This window comes from Chanodichthys erythropterus, chromosome 3, assembly GCF_024489055.1.
Source record: "Chanodichthys erythropterus isolate Z2021 chromosome 3, ASM2448905v1, whole genome shotgun sequence".
Taxonomy (NCBI): Eukaryota; Metazoa; Chordata; class Actinopteri; order Cypriniformes; family Xenocyprididae; genus Chanodichthys; species Chanodichthys erythropterus.
The window spans coordinates 21561882-21569823 of record NC_090223.1 but is presented as its reverse complement, the minus strand read 5'-3'; the positions used below and the strand labels follow the sequence as shown (position 1 = coordinate 21569823).

General features: G+C 34.4%; 1 protein-coding gene across 1 annotated transcript; it reads right to left on the bottom strand.

Moving 5' to 3' along the window:
• Window positions 1–2886: 2886 nt before the first annotated feature.
• On the bottom strand, window positions 2887–7235 carry elof1 (elongation factor 1). Its single transcript, XM_067381336.1, has 4 exons — window positions 7148–7235; window positions 6525–6651; window positions 4824–4894; window positions 2887–3801 (listed from the first exon to the last, which is right to left on the bottom strand). Exons 2-4 carry the CDS (start codon window positions 6638–6640, stop codon window positions 3737–3739), a joined length of 252 nt encoding a protein of 83 aa, XP_067237437.1. The 5' UTR covers window positions 6641–6651; window positions 7148–7235; the 3' UTR covers window positions 2887–3736.
• Window positions 7236–7942: the final 707 nt, after the last annotated feature.

The window sequence follows — 7942 nt, the reverse complement described above, 5'->3', positions numbered from 1 at the left end:
CCATCACCTGCATGGCCATATTTTCTTTATATATTTGAAAAAAAAAATAATGCAGATTATAAGTATGGAGATATTATTTATGATGCCTCATATGCGCTACCAGTCAAAAGTTTGGAATCATTAAGATTTCTGTATGGTTCTGAAAGAAGTCTCTTCTGCTCCCCAAGGCTGCATATATTTGATGAAAAATACAGTAAAAAACAGTAATTGTGAAATATTTTAGTTTTTTTAAATGTAAAAATGTTTTTTGAAATTATTCCAGTAATCAAAGCTGAATTTTCAGCATCATTACTCCAGTTTTCATTGTCACATGATCCTTCAGAAATCATTCTAATATGATGATTATGCTGATCATATTTCACAATATTACTGTTTTTCGATGTATGTTTGAGCACAATTTTTTTTTATGATAGTAATTCCAGTGGATTGGTTACGCCAACAGCTCTTAGATTTTAAAATGATGCTCTTTTTATGATCCACCAAAGACGCCATACTATTGCTCAATCAGATCAGTTTCCTAATAGAATAGAATAGAATAGAATAGAATAGAATTTTATTGTCATGGAACCCACATGAACTACTGCAATTAAGCTTTTAAATAATGCCATTTAAATAATGCTGATTTAGCATGGTTGTTTGAAAAGTTGTAAACGGAATACTTTCGTATTTTTAGTGAATTTATCTTTACTTCACAAGGCAATTTAAGAAAAAAAAAAGTAGGACACATTCTGGAACAGCATCACTATTTAACAACCATAGGACAGAGAAAAAAAATGCTGGGTTGTTTCATCCCAAAGCCCAATTGTTGGTTTAAAGTTTTAAACCCAACAGTTGGGGTCCATATTTGACCCAAACATGGGTTGAAACAACCAAACATTTTGTAAAGTTAACCCAAACCAATAATTACCCTTTAAATCAGAGGTTGCCCTGCTCCAACACACCTGCCTGTAGTTTTGAAGAAATTCTGAATGTTGATTAGCAGGTTCAGATGTGTTTAATGGAGAAGCTTGCCCTAAATCAGGGGTGTCCAGTCCTGCTCCTTGAGGGCCACTGTCCTGCAGAGTTCAGCTCCAAACCCAATTAAACACACCTGAACCAGCTAATCAAGCTCTTACCAGGCATACTTCCAGGCAGGTGTGTTGAGGCAAGTTGGAGCAAAACTCTACAGGGGAGTGGCCCTCCAGGACATGGATGTTGCTCCAGGAGCATGTCTTGCTGAAGTAACCATATTAAGCTTCTTGATCCATAGTTATCACTGCTAAGAAAATGAGAAAACCAAAACAAGACTCCTAGTACTCCTAGCAGTTATAATTGGAAATTATCCCCAGTTCCACAGACAAGGCTTAAAGGGATAGTTCACCCAAAAATGAAAATTATCCCATGATTTACTTACCCTCAAGCCATCCATCCTAGGTGGATATGACTATCTTCTTTCAGACGAACACAATCAGAGATATATTTAAAAATATCCTTGCTCCTCCAAGCTTTATAATGGTAGTGAATGGGGGTGTGTTTTGAAGTCCCCAAAAAGTTCATCCATCCATCATAAAAATAGTCCATACGACTCCAGGGGGTTAATAAAGGCCTTCTGAAGAGAAGCGATGGGTTTTTGTAAGAAAAATATCCACTTTAACTACAAAAACTATCTTCCGGCGGATGACCGCACACTTTGATTTGTATATTTATGATGGATTTATGAACTTTTCTGGGGCTTCAAAACACATATTTTTAAATATATCTCTGATTGTGTTCGTCTGAAAGAAGAAAGTCATATACACCTAGGATGGCTTGAGGGTGAGTAATTCATGGGATAATTTTAACTGAAAGCAACTTGCACTAACATTTCTTAAAATATCAGCGCCATTGTTTTGTCTCAAGATTCACACCATTTAGATGCACACATTTATAAAAGCTACATAAATGTCTTAATTGAACTAAATCTAATCCTGGCTTAATCTCAGCCCTGTCTGTGAAACCTTAATACAGGCCTTAAGCCTGTATTAAGTGAATGAAATGAGAAGTACATGTCTTACATAGTGCAGAATAGCATTTCACCAAGCTAAAGATTGAAAGTAGTTTATCTACATTATATAATTCAAAATAAGTGTAATTGATGAGATGTTTTAAGAGAGTATAATGACTTTATTGGGAGGATTTGGGGCAAAATATTTCTTATTCTCTAACATTTTTTTTTTTTTATTATTATTCAGTTCATCCTTTACAAAAGTAAATAGACAAAGCGAATTGACAAATGGAGAACAAACTACTGTTAAAGAGGGCTGTTGAAAAGCAGATTTTGATTTTACCAAAGCATACTGTGAAAAATCATGTGAACCAAATGAACCAGAAATTGCACTTTTAAGAGGAACGACTGTCACTCCCAAAGGTTATATCTGAGAAATAAATGATTCAATAAACTTGCATATATAATAAAATTTGATTCAATAAACTTGCATATATGCAAGCGTGACTGTTCTTCGGCCTGTTAAACCTGACCAATCATGTGAGAGGAAATATAATTATGCAAAAATAACAGACAAAATTGATGTTTATGAGCCCTTTCTATAGGAAATAACAGGTTCAGTGTGCAGAGTTAATATATTTAGCTTATGTGAGACTAAATTGTTTAGACGACTATATTTCTCCCTCATGAAATTATTAAACATATTAGACTTAGATTTCATTTCAAGGTGTTATGCGTGTTAAGTAATGTGTCATTGTTTTGCATTGCTGCAGAACACAAGATGATCATAAAACAGTGAATCTTACTTTGTTTCTCACAGGAAATGATATAGCGTGTCCCTCTTGCATCGATGCTTCAAATGTCTTTATTTATAGGAGGCTTACCAACAAAGACTGAGCAAGTGAAAAACTAATAAATCACTATTTTCAAATTACTTGTCTTTATTTATATGAATACTGGAAAAACACTGACATCTTTGTAACATTACAGACATTTCATTTTAGGGTACATTTACACAAAAACAACGTACTAAAAATGGAAAAGTTTTTCCTTTGCATTTTTTTAAAGTTTTGCGTACAGCATTGTCAAAACGATCAGTTCACACGGATCTGCGAAAAATGACTAAAAACGCTGCATTATTCATGCCAGGCCAGCAGGTGGCGATGTTACTTTGTAAAGAAACACTACGCACCTATAGACTGAACACGCAATACGCAATGTCATCGTTTTCTCAGATGTGTTTTTGTAGTTTACGTGGAGACAATAACCTTATCGTTTAAAAAAAAACTTGCACTTTGAAATCTATTTTCAAAAGTTCACATTTTTCAGGCCCAAAAACACCATTGTTGTGTAAATAAACTGACAAAATGCATAAAAAGTTTTCCGTTTTTAATTGAAAACGGCCCTTAAATGATTCAAAAACAACAGAAACAGACCACAATTTTTCACAAGAGAGATTATGCAAATCATTTATTGACACTAAATGGTCTTATAAAAACCTAAATTGTAACAACTAAGATTAGAAACAAAAGAAAAAAAAAGAAAAATGGCTATTTAGAAATGAATGACATCCCTGGCATTTTCTCAGCATTTCTATAAAACTAAACAAACAGGAAAAGGTGGGATTTTAAACCATGATCTCAATGATGCCTGAACCTCCATCTGTGACAATATCAGATCATTTTTTAAGCAAAAATCATAACATGGGTTTAAAACAAACAAAAAAAAATGCCTAAGTGTATTTGGTCATCGGTGATGTTTGACCCAGCGAAACTACTGATTGGCTGCTTCACAGGCGTCTATCCAATCACTGTACACGTCCACGGGCTCTGAGAGATCTGAGAGGGTGTTTAAGGACAACATACTGACATACATCATGCAGTAAGTACAGTTACTCATTTAAAGGAATACTTTTTTTTTTTTTTTTTTTTTTTTTTAAATAGGCTCATTTTCCAACTCTCCTAGAGTTAAACAGTTAAGCCGGGCACACATTTAACGACTAGCTAAAACATTTCAAGACTGTGCTCAACACACAGCGATTGTTTCCTCCGACTGAAGCAGATTTAAATACTTACACATGGAGTTTGAACACCAACTGTAATCGCCGACTGAACGCAACTAGCTCTGACTCATAAGTATCAATTTACATTCATAATCGTTCATAATACATACATACATACATAACTTACAATCGTTAAGTGTGTGCGCGGCTTTACGTTTTTCGAATCCATTCAGCCGATCTCCGGGTCTGGCGGTACCACTTTTAGCATAGCTTAGCATAGTTCATTGAATCTGATTAGACCGTTAGCATCTCGCTCAAAAATGACCACAGAGTTTTGATATTTTTCCTATTAAAAACTTGACTCTTCTGTAGTTACACCGTGTACTAAGACCAATGGAAAATGAAAAGTTGCAATTTTCTTGGCCGATATGGCTAGGAACTATACTCTATATCATTGCACCTGCTGCACTCATGGTACGGCAGCAAAGTTCCTTGATTATTACGCCGTAATGAGAGTATAGTTCCTAGCCATATCGGCCTAGAAAATCACAACTTTTCATTTTCTGTCGGTCTTAGTACACAATGTAACTACAGAAGAGTAAAATTTTAAAAAGGAAAAATATCGAAAATCTTTGGTCATTTTTAAGCGCGATGCTAATGGTCTAATCAGATTCAATGAACTATGCTAAGCTATGTTAAAAGTGGTACCGTCAGACCCGGAGATCGGCTGAATGGATTCGAAAACGGTAAAACTCAACTGTTTAACTCTAGGGGAGTTGGAAAATGAGCCTATTTTCAAAAAAAGTGGAGTGTTCCTTTAAAACACATGTCTTTTCAGATAGATTTTGAGAAGGATACAGGTTATTGGCGTCTGGAATTCTTCTAGACACACAGTACACGATATTATCCCCGTATTTCGACTTCTTTCCCTGGAATAAAGAACAATAGTTGTGTGTTAGTGATGGTTTGATAAATGTTTAAAGTCTCAATAAATGCTTTAAAGGGTTAGTTCACCCAAAAATTCTGTCATTTATTACTCTCTCTCATGCTGTTCCACACCCGTAAGACCTTCATTCATCTTCAGACCACAAATTAAGATAATTGATGAAATCTGATGACTCTCAAGATCCATAAAGGTACTAAAAACATATTTAAATCAGGTCATGTGAGTACAGTGGTTCTATTTTAATATTACAAAGTGACGAGAATATTTTTGTGTGCCAAAAAAAAAATAAATTGACTTTTTAACAATATCTATATAGGCCGATTTTACAACACTGCTTCATGAAGCTTCTGAGCGTTATGAATCTTGTTTAGAATCAGTGGTTCGGATCTCCTATCAAATCACATGACTTTGGCTCTCCGATTTACTGATTTGATTCGTAAAGCTCAGAAGCATTGTTTTAAAATCGGCCCATCACTAGATATTGTTGAAAAGTTTTTATTTTATTTTTTTGACACACCAAATATATTCTCTTCGCTTTATAATATTAATATTGAACCACTGTACTCACATGAACTGATTTAAATATGTTTTTAGTACATTAATGGATCTTGAGAGAGGAAATGTCATTGCTGGCTATGCAGGCCTTACTGAGCCATTGGATTTCAACAAAAATATCTTAAATTGTGTTCGGAAGATGAATGAAGGTCTTACGGGTGTGAAACGACATGAGGGCGAGTAAACATTATTTTCATTTTTGGGTGAACTAACCCTTTAAGTCAGTTCACACCAATAACGATAACTATATTAGCATCCATAGCACTGGGCGATATTGTTGTTTATTCTAAGCGTGTGCTCATCTGTCACTTTAAATGCTCGAGCTCATTACAACAGGATTGATTCTGATTGGCTCGTTCATCAGCAGAAGTGATTCCAACAACATCAGTTTCTCTGTGTGTGAACTCTGCTATTCTTTAAAGGATTAGTTCACTTTCAAATTAAAATTTGCTGATAATTTACTCACCCCCATGTCATCCAAGATGTTCATGTCTTTCTTTCTTCAGTCGAAAAGAAATGAAGGTTTTTGATGAAAACATTCCAGGATTTTTCTCCTTATAGTGGACTTCAATGGCCTCCAAACGGTTGAAGGTCAAAATGACAGTTTCAGTGCAGCTTCAAAAGGTGTATGTCCAACGCATTCCCTATTCTACTTACGGAAAAAATGTAACTGGCACTGCGTTCGTTCCGTAAGTAGAATAGGGAATGCGTTGGACATACAGCGTAAGCTCTTTGGATTACATTTTTTTTGGAAAAGGAGCGATGGTTTCTCTAGATAAGACCCTTATTCCTCGTCTGGTATCTGCACTGAAACTGTAATTTTGACCTTCAATCGTTTGGAGGCCATTGAAGTCCTCTATAAGGAGAAAAATCCTGTAATGTTTTCATCAAAAACCTTCATTTCTTTTCGACTGAAGAAAGAAAGACATGAACATCTTGGATGACATGGGAGTGAGTAAATTATCAGGAAATTTTATTTGAAAAAGTGGACTAATTCTTTTACATTGAGGACGATCTTTATCGTTGGTGTGAATGGACCTTTAACCTTATATTCTTACATCTTAACGTCACATGATTTCTCGTGGTTACAGAAGGGGCAGGTAAACTGGGTGTCAAGGTTTCCAGTCATCTTTTTCTTAGGAGGGGGTTTTCTTTTGGACTTTCTGCGTCCCATCTTGCCAAAATCTTCATGGGAGGAACATCACATGTTGATAAGCACAAACAAAATGAGAGTTTTCATAGTAGTGTTTATAAAACATGAACTGTAACAGGCGCAGCGAGTGTCAAATATTGACAATAAACAAATGCAACATGAGGTGTACAATATAAACACAGATCATGCTAACCTTCATGAAATGACATTCAGCATCTGAAAGTAATGTAAAACTATTCTATACTCTTTATGGAAACATATTGAACCACGCTGACTGTGCGAAACAGGTCTTAAAATTATGCATTTCCAGCTGGTATGTTTCTAATCTTTCTTTTGTTGCTCAAATTTTAGTTTTATGATATTTAGAGGTGCTCGGAGATCTTAAAGTAAGGCAACATACACAGAAAAGCAAGCAGTAAAATGCAAATTCAATGAAAACCCGAGCTAAACCATATGGTCAAAACTCTCACGATATACACGAGCATTTAAATGAAACATTACGCCTTCGGTGAAAAACAAATCTCTTACCAAACTGCGAATAACGTGAATCGACTTTCGGAGGAAAAACAACACACTTCTCCACTGCCTGCCTGCTTAGGATAAACAGAGGATTTACTTCCGCTCGGTCAAATGAATTTAAAAGCGGGTCAGATCTGAGCGCCCTCTACAGTTTAACACTGGAACTACAACAGGATTCAAAATACAGTTTATGCTGTCTCAACAAATAAATAAATAAATATGTTATACAATAAATACATGTTAAACAATAAATTATGCATATATATTTTTTATATATAATATAGAATTATGTATTTATTTATTTATTTATTTATTTACAAAACAAATCCTTTTATGCTCATAAACGCTTGGTTAAATGTAGTTTAAATGAGGATCAGCTCTGACCGCTACCGTTAAAAATCAGAACAGCAACAAACTATAATTGAGTGTTTTAGGAAAATAATAAGTCTATTTCATTGTCAAAAACATCTTATTATATAACAAAAGTTGAGTTATATATAGTTGAGTTGTACTGCTTAGGCCTTTGTTGAGTTTGATGTTAGCAGCATGAAGCCATATTTCTTATAAAAGTCGGACAATAAACTCCTAACAAAACAAATACTTTTCATGTATTTAGTGTTGAAATTAACTATATAACTGAAATAAAATTACATAAAATATAAATATTTGATGAAAAACACTAGATTAAATTAAATTAATAAATAAATAAAACTAAAATTCGAAATGTTGCCTTAGCAACTAAACTAACCGAAATAAGTGCTAAAACTACTGAAGCTGAAAAATAAAGTTGTAATGTACATAAAA

Excerpts from the sequence above, each read along its gene's own strand:
- elof1 (XM_067381336.1), bottom strand. The coding sequence starts at position 6,640 with ATGGGACGCAGAAAGTCCAAAAGAAAACCCCCTCCTAAGAAAAAGATG. Across the intron at positions 4,895-6,524 it reads AAATCATGTGACGTTAAGAT|GGAAAGAAGTCGAAATACGG; the intron begins GTAAGAATATAA and ends TCTTTATTCCAG. Across the intron at positions 3,802-4,823 it reads ATTCCAGACGCCAATAACCT|ATCTCTCAGAGCCCGTGGAC; the intron begins GTATCCTTCTCA and ends ACACCCTCTCAG.